This window comes from Sitophilus oryzae, unplaced genomic scaffold (genome assembly GCF_002938485.1).
Source record: "Sitophilus oryzae breed Bouriz unplaced genomic scaffold, Soryzae_2.0 scaffold_381_pilon_pilon, whole genome shotgun sequence".
NCBI lineage: Eukaryota > Metazoa > Arthropoda > Insecta > Coleoptera > Curculionidae > Sitophilus > Sitophilus oryzae.
In genome coordinates, this window is record NW_022146953.1 from 1,484,828 (window position 1) to 1,505,018 (window position 20,191).

The following is a 20,191-nucleotide window of genomic DNA, read 5'->3' on the forward strand; positions in this document are numbered from 1 at the left end:
GTTAGCTGGCACGTTGTAAGCCCTACAAAGTCCTTTTGGCGTACGAAAGGACATAACCTAAAAGAGATATTTACAATAGGATAATTTAAACGCAGAATTTAATTTATTTTCGGTCCATTTTTTCTTGTTTCGCTTTGGATTGTAATGAGGACTGAAAGGCACTGAAAGCATTTGAATGAAATAAAGAGCGTTATATTTGTGTTTCTTTTTTGCGGGTTTTGAAAAGAGTTTTTAATTTTTAATTAATTTCTGAGCATTTTTTATGAAAGATTTTAACTTTAACACTTTTAAAAAAATTCTTTATAGCCGAAATAGCCCTAATTATGACCTGGGCAAAACCAGTGATTAAAACTATGTTCGCTACCGTAGTTGAACTCATCGAAAAAGTTTGTTTAGCTGGAATAATAAATTATAATACAAGTTAGACCTTCTGAAATTATCAAAATACTAGCGTGTACCAGCGACTTCGTTCGCGTCGAATTAATCATTTGTAATGGTGATGATAAAGCAAAGCAAGAATTTCCATTAACATACGAACTGGATAAAATTTTCTCACATTTATGTCAGCGTGAGAAAAAACAATATGGCGATATTATTACATAACCTGGTAATATTTGAGGGGTAGTTTCATCTCGTTGGAATTTGACTTTCGAAAAATCCGTTTGCCAAAAATAAGCTTTTTACGTCAAGCAGTTTAAGAAGAATCGTGGTTAAGAAATTACCCAACTTTTTGAAACACACTGTATGATTTTTTAAAAAATTTCAAAATATGTAAAAAAACCAAATAAATTATGCCTGTCCAAGCGTTTTCCCGAAACACTAACCGTTTTTTAAATAACAAATATTGTAATATTTGAGGGGCGTTTTCACCCTCTTGGAATTCCTCCTTAACGAACCCCTCCTTAACGAACCTCTACACCCCACAGTCAATCCGTTTGCCAAAAATCAGCTTTAAACGTCAAGTAGTTTAAGCAGAATCGTGATTACTCAATGGTCATATTTTATGAAACACCCTGTATAAATTTATAAAAAATCTTAAAATATGTAAAACAACAAAATAAAATATACGTGTTTAAGAGTTTTTCCGAAAAACTCACCGGTTTTTAAATAAAAAATATTTTAATATTTGAGGGATAGTTTCACCCCCTTAGAATTCGAGTTTCGAAAAATCCCTTCTTATGGAACCTCTACACCCTAAAGTCAATCTGTTTTCCAAAAATCAGCTTTTCACGTCAAACGCTTTAAGCAGGATCGTGATTAATCAATGACCAGATTTTTCGAAACACCCTGTATACATTTTTAAAAAATCTTAAAATATGTAAGTAAAACAAAATAAAATATACGTGTTTAAGCGTTTTTTCGGAAACTTGACCGTTTTTTAAATAAAGAATATTGTAATATTTGAGGGGTGGTTTCACCCTCTTGGAACTGGGATTTCGAAAAATCCCTTCTTATCGAACCTCTACACCCTAGAATCAACCTGTGTGCCAAAAATGAGCTTCTTACGTTGAGTGGTTTGAGCAGGATCGTGATTAATCAGTATGTCAGTCACTTAAGGATTTTATGTATTAGTATAGATTTACTTTTTTATTTTTATTTTTAGAATTTTTACAAATTATACTTCCTGACACTTTTAGAATAATTATATAATAAATTTTTCGTGCAAATATTTTTTTAAACGGTTCTTTTATATATAATTGTTTTTAATTAAACAGCAATCGAAATCTCTGTGAATTCAGTCTGGCAAATTCCATAGTTAATTACCAAAAAATAACCGTCCAAAATGTCCGCCAGTGTTTTCTAAACAAGCAGCATAAATACAATTTCGCAATAAGCCCGATCTTAATTAACAAATCTAATTTTGCAAACAAACATGGATACGTATATGTGTTCTCTGTACATGTACATCAGCATATTATGTAATAGGGATATGTATCGATTTCATCCACGATCGAGGTTGGTAGTGTTGGAATCATCGAAACCAGATACATTTCCTAATAACCGTCCTATATTACTGATAATCTTCTGGTCGTAACGTAATTTTACTGTACTAGAATATAACAATAAAGGTTTGCATTGGCTCTACATTGACATTAAAACAAAGCATTAGGAGCAAGAGTTAGATTTTTTTTGAGGTGGCTAGATAATATTATTAATGCCACCTAATTGTCATTTTATTGATTTTATGCACTGTTCATTAAAATGTTGTATTCTATGTTATCGGGCTTGTTTCTCTCTACAATTTCCTGTCTCACAATGTACCGTTTGTGTCCGGCAACGGTTCATAGTTCATCATAGTTCCATAGTTGTCGATTTTCGAAATAAATCAGTACATGTATATTATTTCGTATATTTTTGATTTTATTGATTTTATGGAAAGCACTGCTCATTAAAATGTTGTAGCCTATGTTATAGGGCTTGTTTCTCTCTACAATTTCCGGTCTCACAATGTACCGTTTATGTCCGGGAAGGGTTCATAGTTTCATAGTTGTCGATTTTCGAAAGAAATCAGTACATGTATATTATTTCGTATATTTTTCATTTTATTGATTTTATGGAAAGCACTTTTCATTAAAATGTTTTATCCTATGTTATAGGGCTTGTTTCTCTCTACAATTTCCTGTCTCACAATGTACCGTTTGTGTCCGGGAACGGTTCATAGTTCAATAGTTGCCGATTTTCGAAATAAATCAGTACACGTATATTATTTCGTATATTTTTCATTTTATTGATTTTATGGAAAGCACTTTTCATTAAAATGTTGTATCCTTTGTTATAGGGCTTGTTTCTCTCTACAATCTCCTGTCTCACAATGTACCGTTTGTGGCCGGTGTTCATAGTTTCATAGTTGTCGATTTTCGAAAGAAACCAGTACATGTATATTATTTCGTATATTTTTCAATTTATTGATTTTATGGAAAGCACTTTTCATTAAAATGTTGTATCCTATGTTATAGGGCTTGTTTCTCTCTACAATTTCCTGTCTCACAATGTACCGTTTGTGGCCGGGGTTCATAGTTTCATAGTTGTCGATTTTCGAAAGAAACCAGTACATGTATATTATATTCGTATATTTTTCATTTTATTGATTTTATGGAAAGCACTTTTCATTAAAATGTTGTATCCTATGTTATAGGGCTTGTTTCTCTCTACAATTTCCTGTCTCATAATGTACCGTTTGTGTCCAAGAAGGGTTCATAGTTTCATAGTTGTCGATTTTCGAAAGAAATCAGTACCTGTATATTATTTCCTATATTTTTCATTTTATTGATTTTATGGAAAGCACTATTCATTAAAATGTTGTATCCCATGTTACAGGGCTTGTTTCGCTCTACAATTTTTTGTCTCACGATGTACCGTTTGTGTCCGGGAAGGGTTCATAGTTTCATAGTTGTGGATTTTCGAAACAAATCAGTACGTGTATATTATTTCGTATATTTTTCATATGCCACCTAATAATCGCTTGCTTCGATATATTATATCGAAATGAAATTTTGGCAGCATATGTACGTTAACTTAAAGCATTTTATAAAGATATATATAATTATACAGGGTGTCCCCCAAAAATGTTACACATCAAAGTTGTCTTTTTTCTAACGGAACACCCTATATATTAATTGATTTTCGGATTCTAGGAAAAAAATAAAGGTGAGTTTTATTAAGGAAGCATATACCTAAAATCTAAGAATTTTTTTACATATTTCACATTTTCTGAAAATGAAGAGTAAATTTTAAATTTCGATAACAGCTACCTAAATTTTAGTTGACCCTGTATAGCCTGATATTTAATTACAGTAACCATTGTATGTTAAACTAAATTGAAATTTGACCAGAAGGAAAAGTTATACAGGGTGAGACAAAATTAGTATGGAACATTAGTCACTTTTAAAAGCAAGTTACTCCTTTATTTCAAATGGAACACCCAGTATATTATTCCGGTGTTCAATGGGGAATTTATATATCTTCTTAATATTATTAAGAAGGTTGCCTAACCCTCAGACAAAGATTTTTCTAGATATTTTAATTTTTTGATTTTGCGTCAGTAGATCTTTATTATTTGAAAAAACTAGGTGGCTGTGATTTACCTTGTGTTAATTTAAAAAAAATTAAAGATTGTAGAGTAAAATACTCAACGGTAATAAAAAGATACACGTTTAAAACATATTTTATTTATTACAGAATTAAAACTAGATATAAACCTATAATTATGTGACAAAAATTAGCTAGATCAAATCCAATGCTCAAAATATAAACGATCCCTGTAATGTGCATTTTTATATGGCACACCGTGTATATAGTATTTGAGACGGTGTGCTCTATAGATTCATTTTAAATAAATAAAGCGTTTTGTCTGGACTTAAATCCCTCCAGAAATTTGGGAAAGACGCAAAGTAAACATAGAAAAAGGAACGAGGATAGACAGGACGAAAGCCGAATACCAGATAAGATCTCAGAGGAAATAAAAAAGTGACGCCTAGGTAAATAAAGTATGGATGGATGGTTTTTATAGAAAATTACTTGAAAAATAATGTTCAGCAATGAAAAAACGTTTCTTTATGAGAATATAATAAAAACATTTTACGAAGTGAAACTTATTTACGTGCGCTGACCTAACCCAACAGAAAACAGTTATTAATTTATGAACAACTGTAGAACTAAGAATAAATAGTTTTGATTTACAATACCTTTCCTCTATGTAATTTTAGTTATATATAAAAAAAAGAATAAAAATTCCGTCTTTTATGAATCCAGAAGGTACACATACAATAAAAATGGTCCCTCTCTAACAAGGAGCATAGTTCTTACCTTTAGTAAATACGTCCTAGAATTGTAGAGGTCTCGGGGAAAATCCGGGAAAAGATTTTTCAACGTCACCTGGAAAAAATAAGGCTGCAAAAATCAGCAGGGCAAATTCTGATTCTCCTCCATATTATATTTTCGTTCTGCCAATTTTCCAAGTATTTTTCTCTAGCATTCTCTATCTCGAAATCGGGATTTTCTCTATAAAATGACGTTATGTCCGGTTAGAATCACAAAGAATGTCAATAGTTTCCTTGAATAAATATCATACGATCGAAATAAAAACGGCGCCAAAGAAGGCTGGGGAATAACAATCCATGGTAATTTTAGCGTGGTCAATCTCTAGACATCAATTACTTGACCCCTATTCTTCCATATTTTTAGAAAATGAGGTCTAGAAATTGTTCTCGCCAAAATTATCATCGATTCTCATTCACCAGCCAGTCTGACGCCCTTTTTTTTCGATCATGCAGTTATTTAGCTTATTTAAGATTCACCCTGTATATTGTGGTTTCCCATGTATTTGAAACTTTTAGATTACAGTTTTGTTGTGATCTGTCTTAAATAAAACAACTATAAAAATTTAATTTTTATTTTCATATCATTTATCTTGTTCATTATTACCTTAAACAAAATGTCAAGACTTGATTTTTTTTAATTGTGATTATTTTTGATTTAAATAAATCTATATTAATTGCGATATATTTGTTTTATACAAAAATTTACAATATTATGTACATAAAATTTGGAGTAATTAATATTTATTTTATTGGCACATACGTACATAATATTATAATATAACTTATGTACATTTAATAAGAAGAAAAACTAAAAATACAGAAATTAATACAAAAATTAGATTTATCATGAAACAAAATTTAATTTAAACACTCTATTTTAGTATTTTTTAACTTTAAATATATTGAGAGTTAAATAATTCTTTTAAATAAATAATATAACAAAAATAAAATGTCAACAAAAATAAGGACAAAAAAACATAACAAAAAAAATAATAATTTTAAAACAACTTACTTGTACGAAAAGCAACTTCAAAAATATTAGTCTTAAGTTTAAAACTATACACTCCAATAATGTTTTTTTAGCTGGCAAAACATAATACATGCAAAAACAGGAAAACTAAGAGCAGAAAATAACATGCAACATGATGATTGGTATTGTTGTGCATCATGGCTGCCGGGTTCTCTTCTGAAAAGAAAAGAAAAATAATTTTTTCAAAAATTCAAGCAAAAAATTGAAAAAATATATTGTTAAATAGCATTAATTTTATGATTTTGGTTTTAAATCGCTTATTAACGCAGGAAAGCAACAAAAACAATACAAAGAATAAATTATTTATAAACAAACCATTAAATCTGTTGACACGTTATGTAGGTTGCAAAATAAATGCTTATACACAACGTAAACAATTATTATTTGCCAGAAATTATTATTTCCAACAAATATTTTCAGAGTATAATCTGAAAAAAAATAGTCGATTTTTTTGATCAACCATACATATGTTAAAGAAAACATTTTCTAGAAGTATAAATCTAATTTCTCTGTAAAAGCAACCTCTTACTCCGACGAAATCAAATCAAAACCAACCCGGCAAAAACCCTGAAAAGTCTGTAACTAAAAGAAGAAAACTACACCCGAAAAAACTGTATAACTGCGTTAGATCTTCGGACCGCAGCCATCAGATAACCAAGCGACTTCTGGCCAACAGCTGAAACTTTTTTCAAACTTGGATGTAAGTCCGCAAATAGGTTACTTATCCCCCCCTTCACCCCTCGAAAACAAATTGAATTCCCCCAGGATCAGACTGAATTAATCCTGTATTCCTGCAGGTCATCGCAGTGACGTAGCTAGATAGGGGGATTAGAAAATAATGTAAAGTAATCTTGTGTATCTCTTTGGTCTGTTACCCCCTAATTTTTTCCTCCTGAAAAAAAATATTTCTCTCAAAGACAATCATGTATTTTCCTGAAAAAAAAACCTGTTTAATCGTCATTTTCGTGTGAAATTTGCGGTACTTTGGTGAACTAAAACTGTGACACAATAATTTTATATGTATATTAGATTATTATTATTTTAATATAATAAAATTCACCCAGTTGCTCCAGTAGCGTATCTATATTATTACTATTATCTGCTTGTGGTTTGACTTGCATAATACTAATTTCAAGTTGTTTTAGAATGTAAATTACGATTGAAACTATATGCAATCACTGATACCTTTGCTGATACGCAAAGTGAGGTTACGTGGCGTACGTTGGAATTATATACGTCATAATACGATTGCCGGTCGTCGGGTTTGATGACTTCGGTCGTGTGAAACGACTAATGTTGGAGACCCGGTCGGAATTGGTATATTGGTAGTTCATATTAAGTCGGACACAGAAATCCGCCATTCTTAACAAGTATCCGATTGTCAGCCATTTTATAATCGTTTTTTGTTTTTAAAATGTATATTCACATTTCGATTTCTAGTAGAATAATATTGATAAGGTTGAGTTTGGGGGAAACCACAGTACAGTTTTATCATTAAACCAGCTAGAAAATTAAAAAAAATGTTTTGCAAGTTACTTTTTTATAGACATTTTCATTTCATAAATCTACCTAATTTTGAAGGCGCTCGTTGTTTTCCGGAGTATTTTGATCAGATATATCAAAAAAGTGACTTCCGTTGACAAAACTGATGTCTGGATTAATAATTCAGAATTATTATAATATGAAATTAGATAGGCACTTATAGTTATATTCGAGGAGTGATTATGAATCCATTTGTAATTAGGTAGTTTGGTTAGGTTTTTATGTATTCTTGGTAGCGAATATGAAACCAAACGTAACGTAAGTGCTTAGCGACGACTTTTAAGTAACTAAAATCCAACGTAATATGACGTTGGTAATTGGTAGAATTACATTCCCTATTAGGTCAGATACCGACGTCGAGGCGACCCGAATCTGTATTCCCCATTTAGGTGCAAATAAGGGTCGTCAGGCGGTCGAACCGACGTTGGTACCCGACGCGACGTCGGGTTTATTGAACGCGACGTATACCCGACGTTAGATAACATCCAAATGCTACTTGGGATATAGCAATCGCTTCTTTGATTTTAAAGAACATAACATAAATAAACATAACATACGTAAAAATTTTAAATAATCATACAAAAAGTTTGGGGCTTTTTGGTTTTACCTTATTAAGTAATTGTTATCAAGTAGTAATTATTAATTTTGAAGGTTAACTTGGATATAATGTCATTTTAACAGAACGTCAACGGTTTTTGTACACGTATCAGTTTTAAAAAACTACAGTGTTCTCGAATAGTTGAATTTAAATATTTTAAATAGTTTTTTTTATTCTTTGTATTTTTTTTGCTTCCGACGACGGAAAGAGATAAACTTTCCGAAACGTTAAGCATTTTTTTGTTCGTTAGGCAAATCTGTATACTAAGGGCGGGCAAAGGTTAGCCTTGGGTCGAGATTTCCGTATGTAAGAGGAGTACAATGCTTTTATAATGTACTGAACAAAGAGAGGACAGTAAACACGTTGCCAAACGTATGAAATAAACCGAGAAACTGTGCACATCGCTAAGAGACGGGATGGAAGGGGATATAGCAGATTTGTCGAGAAATGTCTAGTCCTAGCCGTCAACTATTAAGCTTGACCAATCAGGTTGGTTAGCGTGGTTATTTGGAGTGTGTTAATTCATTTGTGTTTGTCAAAAACTCTAACGTGATTGGTCGGGCTTAACAGTTGCCTGCTAGGGCTAGACACAAGTGATTTGTCGCAGTTGGCCGGTCGACCCAATCAATACCTCTGTCAGTACTTAAAGTTCTAGGGAAAGGTGTACGTCATGCGTTCAGCTTCACGATTTAATTACGTCTCGTGATACTTAATTTGTTTATTTATTAACGAGTCGTTGTAATTTTCCCTATAGCTTACAAGTTAGAAACACTTGCATTTTTGGTAAAAATAAGTGGAATTGAGTGGGTGTTCGATAGTGGTCGCGCTATTAGAACTCTGAATTCAAAAATCGATATCTCGAAATCTATTAGAAATAATAGGTTGTAGTTTTTTCAAGAACTTTCTTAATATTTCTGCTGTATTTTCTTTGTAGACAGTATGTGAAAATTTTTATCAATAAAAAAATTACACGATTGCTGAAAATTGCTATGCTCGAAAAGTAAATGGATGAATTGTTTACAATTTTTGAATGGAATAAACAACCTTATCGAATTTTTCTTATGTAAACATATTGTAAAATATCCAATCTTAAAAATAAAAAAAAAGTTTCAATATCTAAATTGGTTCTTGAGTTATATTCTTGAGTTATGGTTTAAATTATCGCGATTACTGACGTTTTCTCGTTATAAAAAAATGACACCTTAACGATATCCTAATAATTCCATTTCAGATGCTCAGAAACATGTCTAATGATTTTATCTAGTTATCTCTTGAAAAAAAAGTCTTTTAAAAATAAGCGGTATGCGATCGTGATTTTACTCTACTTGATAGGGAAAGGCGTATCGGCAACGCCGCAACAGCACACCGTCGCGCGTCGCGTCGGTCGGTTGCATTTCTCTCACTCCAACTTAATAAGATCCCTATGCGATTTACTTCCACACATGTAAATGCCGACCCAAAAGTTACAGTTGCCAGCACGGTATCTGTAAACCTAACTTCTGACAAGTAGTTTCCATTTTGATTAACGCAGAAGTGTTTACAAAAAATAACTATTTTATTTTGTAGATTTTCTTGCAGTGGCCAAATACCCATATAGGATTTTTTGGAGAGATGAATCCGCCACATAGGTATAGCCATTTTTTTCTATTTTAGCTCGTTTATTTTCTTTGCCTAATTTGTTTAATTGTTTAATAAGCAAATTTCCATTGCATTTACCAGAAAAAAAAACGAACTAGCAAACAAAATATACGATGTAAAGATATTTTGCTTTACAGTGTTGCAAAATGAATTAAACCGAATCTATAGAGATCTGCGACATATCTGACAAACTTTCGAACTCGATAAATTCGCAAAAGCAACGTTTCGAACAGGGTTTAGACGCCCAGTATCGATTCATAGGGAAGTTTGCCGGTTATCGGGATGTCTTTGCTATGTGTTAGTTGGTAAAGTTGAGAGAGCTAGGAGTTATTTCTGTATAAAGTCTAATAAATTTTGACGCTGGCAAGATCGCATTATTAAATTAAAATGTCACGGAGCGGAGCGTAACGTGTCTTTTGAATAATTTTCCGGATACATGACAAACTTGGTTTGTACCTGAAAGTGGTTTTAAATTAGTTTAGGATGACATTTTTAGAAAATCACCGTAAAATTGGGAATTCGTCTAATTTACTAATAAAAACTATAGAAAGTAATAATTATTAAATTTAGATTAAAAATTCACTTGATTCAGTTTCTTAACAGTCTATACGCTGTTGTAGAGGTTCGACAAGAAGGGATATTTCGAAATTCCACTTCCAAGAGGGTGAAACCACCCCTCAAATATTACAATATTTTTTATTTGAAAAACGGTCAAGTTTCCGAAAAAACGCTTAAACACGAATATTTTATTTTGTTTTTTTACATATTTTAAGATTTTTTAAAAATGTATACAGGGTGTTTCGAAAAATCTGGTCATTGATTAATCACGATCCTGTTTAAAGCGCTTGACGTAAAAAACTGATTTTTGGAAAACAGATTGACTTTAGGGTGTAGAGATTCGATAAGAAGGGATTTTTCGAAACTCGAATTCTAAGGGGGTGAAACTATCCCTCAAATATTAAAATATTTTTTAAAAACTCTTAAACACGTATATTTTATTTTGTTGTTTTACATATTTTAATATTTTTTATAAATTTATACAGGGTGTTTCATAAAATATGACAATTGAGTAATCACGATTCTGCTTAAACTGCTTGACGTTTAAAGCTGATATTTGGCAAACGGATTGACTGTGGGGTGTAGAGGTTCGATAAGGAGGGGTTTCCCGAATCTCAACTTTCAAGAGGGTGAAAACGCCCCTCAAATATTACAATATTTGTTATTTAAAAAACGGTTAGTCTTTCGGGAAAACGCTTGGATAAGCATATTTTATTTGTTTGTTTTTACATATTTTGAAATTTTTTAAACAATCATACAGGATGTTCCAAAAAGTTTGGTAATTTCTTAACCACGATTCTGCTTAAACTGCTTGACGTAAAAACCTTATTTTTGGCAAACGGATTTTTCGAAAGTCAAATTCCAATGAGACTAAACTACCCTCAAATATTACCAAGTTATATAATAATATCGCCATATTGTTTTTTCTCATGCTGACATAAATGTGAGAAAATTTTATCCAGTTTGTATGTTAATGGAAATTCTTGCTTTGCTTTATCATCACCATTACAAATGATTAATTCGACGCGAACGAAGTCGCTGGTACACGCTAGTAAATTATATATCACTGTAATTACAAAACTTCAATCTATTTCCGTATTGTAACGGAATTTTAAATTATGTCTTTATTTTCGAGAAAATTTAGTCCTAACATAAGGAATATTTTGTTGATGTTTGACCGTGAAAGTCTTAAAAATAAAGAAGTTCTCTAAAAATGTGCTACAATACGGATATTGTATACTCCTTTATCTTTAATTTCCTTCTTCATTTGTGTAAAAATACCTAGCCAGTTTTACATAAAACGTTAAATGCCGAACGCTTATTATGGACTATTGAAATGGACTCTTAATCAAAAAAATGTATTAAGAAAGAATATAACACAATTTAACTCCTAAGCATTTCCCAAGTGCCATTTTACTAAAAAAAAAACTTTTTTATTCGCCTTAAATAGAACTTCGCGCTGGAACATGTTGCTAAAGTTTCATTTTAAAACTTGAACTGGATTCTTAATGGAAACTGTTAAAAGAAAAAAAATCCTACGCAAAATCTCCAGAAAGAAACCCGAGAGACCCGAAATGAAATTTACGAAATTTAAAATCGCTCGTATCTCGAACATTTTTAGCTCATTTTTCTTGTAAACTTTATTAGTGCCATTTTTAATATCTACATTTAAAGTTTTTACTTGTAACTCTACCAGTATCAAACATTTTTCAAGTTTCAACTGAAATTTACATTCTAAAACAACTTGAAATTAATATTATGCAAGTCAAACGACAAGAAGATTGCTTTATTTAATAATAGTAATGATATAGATACGCTACTAGAGTAACTGGTTAAATTTTATTTTATTGACATAATAATAATCTAATATATCAAATTTGTGTGTCACAGTTTTAGTTACTATATTCCTCCGAAACGGCTTGACCGATTTTGATGAAATTCTGTATCTGTATTCAGTTTGGTCTGAGGAATAAATTGATATCTAGTTTTTTAACAAAATTTTTTCTTTTTCTTTTTTATGATGTGGCATTAAAAAGACATACAACCCCAAATGTTTACCCTTCTACCATCAACACCTATTTTTTAATAGCGATATTAATAATTCAATAATTTTCAACCTCTTGAATAAAGATGACTGTTGTCCCATAAATAGTTATTTTTTATACAAGACTTATAAAAATAGTTACAAAATAATCTAGAAACAATACAAAATAGTAACAAAAAAAAACAACAAACAAAGCTCAAATTTCTCTCTAGAAAAAAAAGTGTCTTTCTCAATGGCTACTATGACACCTCTTCTATCTCTAATGTAGAAATATAGCAATATGTAGTACTCGCCTTTTGATTCATTTTATTAAGTACAAAACCTGTTATCAACAATAAAAAGTCAAATTTTAGAAGAAATTTAAATCCACAGTAATTTTCCAGTATTTTGATAAATAAAAACACAATTTTTACAATCTTCCAAAGCATATAAAGTACAGGGTGGGTCAAATTCGACGCTTTTAAATGGAAACACCCTTTTCTATAGGAGATAGCCGAAAACATATCGGTGTCTGGAGCTCAATTTTTGTCAAAAACATGATGGTGAAAACCGCATTCAAAGTTACGGGGTATTTTTCAAAAATATGCAATTTTAACAAATCGCTGTAACTTTTTTGCTATAAAAAATTTTGTATTTTTATGAAAACATTTCCAAAACACCTTTTTACGTAGAATTTAATGGTTTAAGTATAATTTTTTTAAAATTAATAGTTTAAGAATTATCAACAGAAAATTTGATTTCTTATATGGGACACCCTGTATATTTTTAACTTATTGCAAAGAATTTAAAATTACCTTTCCAAAAATATAACACACTTGATATTTTGCTCGATTCCTCTTAGATATATAAGGTATATAAAAATTCGCCAGCTTTAAATAAGTAGGCTTTGAACGGCACCGGCTGTAATGCAAAAAAATCTAGCTGTGAGCATCAATTAAAACGAAAATAATATTTTCCATGAGAGATGCAGAATTTTGTAACTATTTAAAATATATTTAACCAACATCAACACATTTAAACTATATCCAATAACAATAAAAATAAATAACAAACCAAGACATGAGATTTTGCTACAGGTGTTCGACATATTCGTCTTCTGTTATGGACAGACGGGGCAGTTTTTGAACATTTCTCGCGGAATTCATTAACTCAGAGGGGGTAATAAATACCCTCTCATAACTGCTAAGTATTTCTATTTCTTGTCTAGATTATACGGAAGAATAAGAAACTTTTATTTTTCCGCAAATATATCTATAGGATTAGATCCATGGGTACTAAGTCAGGTGACCTCGACGGCCAACGGCTGGAATATTAGTTAGCTATTCAATTATTCTTGAAATTGGATGCAAAAATTTGCGGATTTAAGTTCCATTAAGGGCATATCATCAATAAGGGCCAAAAGCCTACTAGTGAAAAGCCTACTAGTGAATCGAATCCAAAGCCTACTAGTGAAAAGTGGCGAACTTTTAAAAATTCTGTATTTCGAAGGGGATTATAACAAAATATCAAGTGTGCTATATTTTTGGAAAAGTAATTTTAAATTCTTTTCAGTTAATTAAAAATATAGAGGGTGTCCCAAATAAAAACTCAATTTTTCTGTTGATAACTCTTAAATTATTAATTTTAAAAAAATTATACTTAAACCATTAAATTGTACGTAAAAAGGTGCTTTGGGAATGTTTTCACTTATAATATCACAAGAGCTTAAATTATTTTCGGAAATTTTTTTGAGGGCACGAATATTTTGGAGTTAAAAATGATTATATGACTATCCCGAGTCGAAGACGAGGGATAATTTTCCTAAAATATTCGTGCCCGAAAGAAAATTTCCAGGAATAATTTAAGCTTGCGTGGTATTCGGTAAGAAAATTTCACACCTAAATTTGAAAAAAAAATATTAATCCAACATGACATTTTAAAATAATTTCAATTTGTTAAGTTGGCCAAGGTTATTGATGTTTTTGACATATTATGTGTTTTGTCATTTTTGTTTGCGATTCTGTCATTAAGCTATTACTAGTTTTAAAACGTCTGTACGTAGAGTAAGAAGTGTATAGCGAAATGTCGCGATTTGGAAAAGTAAACCAACAAGTCATTAAAGAAGAAATTGAAAATATAAAACCAGATAACACCCAAAAATCAAAATCAAGTGTATGGAAACAGTTTGTAGTTCATTCACATTATGACTGTAGATCTTATGTTTACCTTTTCAACTGTCAAAAAATTTCCACTAAAGTTTCGTGGCGCCTCGAAAAAATTTCCGGAAATTTTTTCAGTTGCCATGGTAACTAGTCAACATTAAAGCATGTTATTGGTTGAAAAGTAGAGGTGTGAAATTTTCATAGAAATACAAAATTTTCCATACCAAAAAGGTTACAGCGATTTGTTAAAAATGCACATTTTTGAAAAACACCCCGTAACTCCGAAACGGTAACAGATATTGATGTGCGGTTTTCACCATCATGTTTTTGATGAAAATTGAGCTCCAAACACCGATATTAGTTTTCGTCTATCCCCTACAGAAAAGGGTATTTCCATTTAAAAGCGTCGAATTTGACCCACCCTGTACATAGATACAGTTTTTTTGTAAAAATAAAACATGAATTAACCCACCAACCACATAACAGGCCTTATAAGTACATACTTACATTTCTTTCATATATAATGTGCTATATTTCGACTAAAAACCTACTTCTTTAACTCTAGATCGTAAAACGTACATTTTATACCCCCTATTTCCTGCATTTCCCAACACCAAACGGAAAAACATAGTATTTCGCATGAAAACGGTGCATAAAGCGGAGTCAAGTGTGCATATGTGTAGGTATCTGTTTGTGTATCGCCTTCAAATCTGAACGTTTTCACCAAAGTACCGCAAATTTCCCACGAAAATGGCAAATAAACCGAGTTTTTCCGGAAAATACGTGATTTTTTAGAGCGAAATCACTTTTTTTTTCATGAGAGTGGTTTGGGATTGGCATAACTCCATGGAAGTGTTTACAAATTTAGACAGAACCACTGAAAGCATTTACTGCAATTTTTTTTAATGCCATTTAATGACTTTCTCTGTTATATCTAAACAAATAAACCAAAATAGGGTTTATTCAATGAAAAAAAATATGCAGAAAATTAAATTTTAATCATATTATGTGTGGAACTCCGGCATTTTCCGCAGCTCACGACGACGGTTCATGACACACAGAGGCTTATATTTTATTCTTATTTGTAATATGTAATTATACTGATACTAGATATTATAGAATATAAATTAAACGGAAAATAATGAGAAAATACCATACTCAAATCTAGAAAGATATTGAAATACCGGGTGCGTCTCAAAAGTAGCTCACCCTTATAAAAAAACGAGATTTGGTATGTTAGTATATGACATAAATTAGGATTGATTGACGTATTCAATTGTTTTTGGTCACTTCCTGTTTCACCGGGAATGACTACAACTTTGGATTTTTAAATGGCACCCTCGGTATATTTTTATTTTATTCGATAGAAAATGACACACACAAATGACACTAATTTTTAATCAAGGAGCCTTGGAACTAATTTTTAATCAAGGAGCCTTGGAAAATAGATTTGACCGTCTAATATTTTCTGTGTCTTGTCCTGCCCGGTTAAAAGCAAGTCCAACTCGTATTTTTAATCATATCTCAATTTTTTCAAATGGAACAAGGGTGGCTCATTACCATATTTGGAAAAAGCATATTTTACTAATAATTTGATATCACACACTATTATGTGGTAATTAGAGTTGAATTAGATAATACTTGTTTTACTGTACCTTCTGTAGAGTTCAGAACGTGAACGTTCACATATGCTGGTGTAGCATTTGAAGGATAACAAGTGTAGTTTCCGCTGAAAGTAGGGTCTACATCTTCTACAAGTAGAATACTGGTCGATCTGTCCGCGGTGACCACTACTCCAACATCGTGATTGATCATTCTGTGATCGTGATACCTGAAATTTTAGAATAAGAAAAAAAAAGAGTAGATTTTTAATCTCTTAAAAAACATTTATGTCTTCAGACGTCACAAAAATATTAATTTTTGCGACAAGATTGACAAGATATACAATATACTATTCTTTTATCGAGATCTATCAGCCCTGTATAATTTATCTGAAAAATACATAACACAGTCTCTAATAACAACCACCAAAAAAATATCTTTAATACAGACTTTAACCATAAAAAAAAGTTCGTTAGTCATAGCTACGTAATCTTAGAAAAAAATGATTATTTTACATCATAATGGTGAAAGGGAATCGGATGAGGGTGCTGTTTATCTGGAAAGCTTGACATATCTGGCAAAATTACGAAGAACTTGATGGATAATCAACGATGATGGCAGTAGGGGTTCGCCAGAAAGATAAAGGGGATGATATAGTATAACGATAATTTAAACGAAGAATATTTCATATCTTACAAGAAGATAAAATAATAGATGATGAAGTATATTACTATAAAAAGGACATAAATTAAATTTATGTTTGCTGTATATCATTTAAAAATTGTTTAAAAATAATTAGGATTGTTAGAATAAACATTTTTTATTTCATATTATACACCGAATCTTACGAAAGAGAATTAAAAAATATTGACTCACAACTGACAACTAAAGAGACAGCTTTATTTATTTGTCAAATTACATAGAAACCCACGCCAACCCAGCACGATATGTTTTCTACTCGTAATCAATTCCTTGAAATAATCATTTCTAAATATTTTTAAAACGTAACTCGCTATGGAAAAAGATATTGTTTTATACACGACGATAAAATTGCATTATCGTCCCCCGAAATTAATTCACTCGCGATTTCATCGCTCGTGAATTAATCTTTTCAGTCGAGGATAAAATATTATTTTATCATCTTGTGTAAAAAATAACTATTCTCATTACCGTTTTTTAAATAGATCCAAAATAGCAGAGTTATTCAAGTTTGAAAATAAAAAAAGTGCCGTATTTAAAAATAATGAGACTCACACTGTATAGTATAAAAAATACTCAATTATATGTAAAATATTGCAAAACCAAAATGCCGTAAATTATTTAAAGCTAGTAGTAAGTCATATAAAAATATGACAATCACGTACCAAGAAATTGTGAAAAATTATACGTTGAGTAAATGAGTAGGGGGCAAAATAATGTTGTGTTGTAAAAGTAACCAAAAATTATTTTACAGACTAATCTTAAAGAAAAACAATATTTTCAATTGCGTTTTTCAAATAAGTCCAAAATAACCGAATTATTCAAGTTTACAAATTTAAAAAAATATAAGAATATGACAATCACGTACAAAGAAATTGTGAAAAATTATACATTGAGCAAATGAATACGGTGCAGAATATTGCTTTTTTTAATTATTAATATTACGAAGAAAGCAACCATAAATTATACAATACACTAATCCCAAAGAAAAACAATATTTTATAATAAAATTTCTAATAACAATTTTTTAAAACTACCCACTAACTAAATCCTGCTTAAAATTCATAAATGATTAAAACACTAATAACTAAAGGGAAAAAAATAAGAAAACTAAAAATCTAATAAATAAACAAGAAACTAATAATAATAATTTTCTCACCAGAACACGTAGGATGGAGGCTCCGTGCTGTGCCTTAATCGACAAACTATGCGAAGCCTAGATCCGGCTCTGATGTGCAGGTCGGGAGCCCCACTGATTTCAGCCACAGCCTCTGGAACAACCAGAAATAAGGTATAATGAGAAAAAAAAACAAGAAAATCTCATTAAAAATGTAATAATATTGTTAATTAAAATCTATGTGCGTGAAAACATGCATTTTCTTACAATTTTTAGTGATTTTATTTATAAAACTAGTGTGTACGCGCGACTGCGTTCGCGTCGAATTAATCATTTGTAATGGTGATGATAGAGCAAGGCAAGAATTTCCATTAATATACAAACTGGATAAAATTTTGACACATTTATGTCAGAATAAGATAAAACAATATAACGATATTATTATATAACTTGGTAATATTTGAGGGGGTAGTTTCATCTCGTTGGAATTTGACTTTCGAAAAATCCGTTTGCCAAAAATAAGCTTTTTACGTCAAGCAGATTAAGCAGAATCGTGATTACTCAATGGACATATTTTATGAAACACCCTGTATAAATTTTTAAAAAATCTTAAAGTTTGTAAAACAACAAAACAAAATATACGTGTTTAAGAGTTTTCCGAAAAACTCACCAATTTTTAAATAAAAAATATTCTAATATTTGAGGGGTGGTTTCACCCCCTTAGAATTCAAGTTTCGAAAAATCCCTTCTTATCGAACCTCTACACCTTAAACTCAATCCGTTTTCCAAAAATCAGCTTTTTACGTCAAGCGTTTTAAGCAGGATCGTGATTAATCAATGACCAGATTTTTTGAAACACCCTGTATACATTTTTAAAAAATCTTAAAATATTTAAAAAAAGCAAAATAAAATATACGCGTTTAAGCGTTTTTTCGGAAATTTGACCGTTTTTTAAATAAAAAATATTGTAATATTTGAGGGGTGGTTCACCCCCTTGGAAGTGGAATTTCGAAAAATCCCTTCTTATCGAACCTCTACACCCTAGAATCAACCTGTATGCAAAAATTGAGCCTCTTACGTTGAGTGGTTTAAGCAGGATCGTGATTAATCAGTGAGTCAGTCACTTAAGGATTTTATATATTAGTATAGATAATATATGAAAAACGACGTAGAATTTATACACCACCCTGTATAACTCACGTGTTTTCTCTGCTCAGCAAAATCAAACCGGAAATAGAGAAAATCCAACGGAAAATCCATTTTCTTTCAGAAACCTTGTATTAACCTCCTACTAACGTTAACGACTCAACAAACACAAAGGAAAAACAGCATAAAAAACTTGTCACTTTTATTTTGTCCGATAATAATGGACAGGGTGAAGGTCAGAAGCCTTTGAAGGGTGCCTTACAATGGGTCAGACCCCCACAGATTTTCGGGGCATTGTTTTGAAAACTGGAAAAAAAAAATCCTGAAATTTCGGAGAATATTGCAATGGAGTTTTTCAAGTAATGTCTGACGAGGCATAATTATTTTAGAAATCTTTTTTTTTTAGATTTTTTGGCAATCAAAACTCTATAAAATATATACCGGGTGCGTCTCAAAGGTGGCTCATCCCTATAATTTCTTTATTTTTTCAGACAAAAAGACGAGATTTGGTCTGTTAGTATATGACGTAAGTTAGGACTAATTGACGTATTCAATTTTTTTCGGCCACTTCCTGTTTCATCGGAAATGACTACAAATTTTGATTTTTAAATGGCACCCTCGGTATATTTTTACTTTATTCGATAGAAAATGACACTCTGAATAGAATAACATATCATATCTAAACGTTTGACATTTTAGTTTAAAAATATCGTGTTTTAAATTTCAATCTAGAGTGCCATTGGATGTGTTAAAAACACTAACTTTTTATCAAGGAGCCTTGGAAAAATATATTTGATCCTCTAATGTTTTTCGTGTCTTGTCCTGACCGGTCTAAAAATGCCCAAATGTTTTTTTTTAATCATTTCTCAATTTTTTCAAATGAAACAAAGGTGGCTCATTAACAGATTTGGAAAAAGCATTTTTTTGGCGAATAGTTTGATACCACACACTTGGTAGTTCGAGTCAAATTGACGTTATTCAAAAAAAATTTCAACTAAACCATACCCAAAAATGTCAAAAGTTGACATATGATATGTCATTCTATTCAAAGTGTCATTTTCTATCGAATAAAATAAAAAAACACCCAGCGTCATTTAAAAATCAAAATTTGTAGTCATTTCCGATGAAACAGGAAGTGGCCGAAAAAAATTGAATACGTCAATTATTCCTAACTTACGTCATATATTAACAGACCAAATCTCGTTTATTTATCTGAAAAAAAAACAAAGTTATAGGGGTGAACCAGTTTTTAGACG

The 20,191-nt window shown here is 31.0% G+C and overlaps 1 protein-coding gene across 4 annotated transcripts in view; it reads right to left on the bottom strand.

The window, feature by feature from the left end:
• Positions 1 to 4,942: 4,942 nt before the first annotated feature.
• The window catches only part of LOC115885424 (protein amalgam-like), a 107,808-nt gene continuing 92,559 nt past the window's right edge, over positions 4,943 to 20,191 (bottom strand). For 3 of the 4 annotated variants that reach the window (XM_030904338.1, XM_030904335.1, XM_030904337.1), the window contains exons 5-7: positions 17,832 to 17,943; positions 16,027 to 16,202; positions 5,783 to 6,006 (exon numbers count right to left, since the gene is read on the bottom strand). In XM_030904338.1, the coding sequence (XP_030760198.1) occupies positions 5,900 to 6,006; positions 16,027 to 16,202; positions 17,832 to 17,943 (395 nt within the window). In that variant the 3' untranslated portion in view covers positions 5,783 to 5,899. Of the gene's footprint in view, positions 5,002 to 5,782; positions 6,007 to 16,026; positions 16,203 to 17,831; positions 17,944 to 20,191 lie in introns of those variants that run through there. The other variant, XR_004050728.1, reaches the window with a different exon arrangement.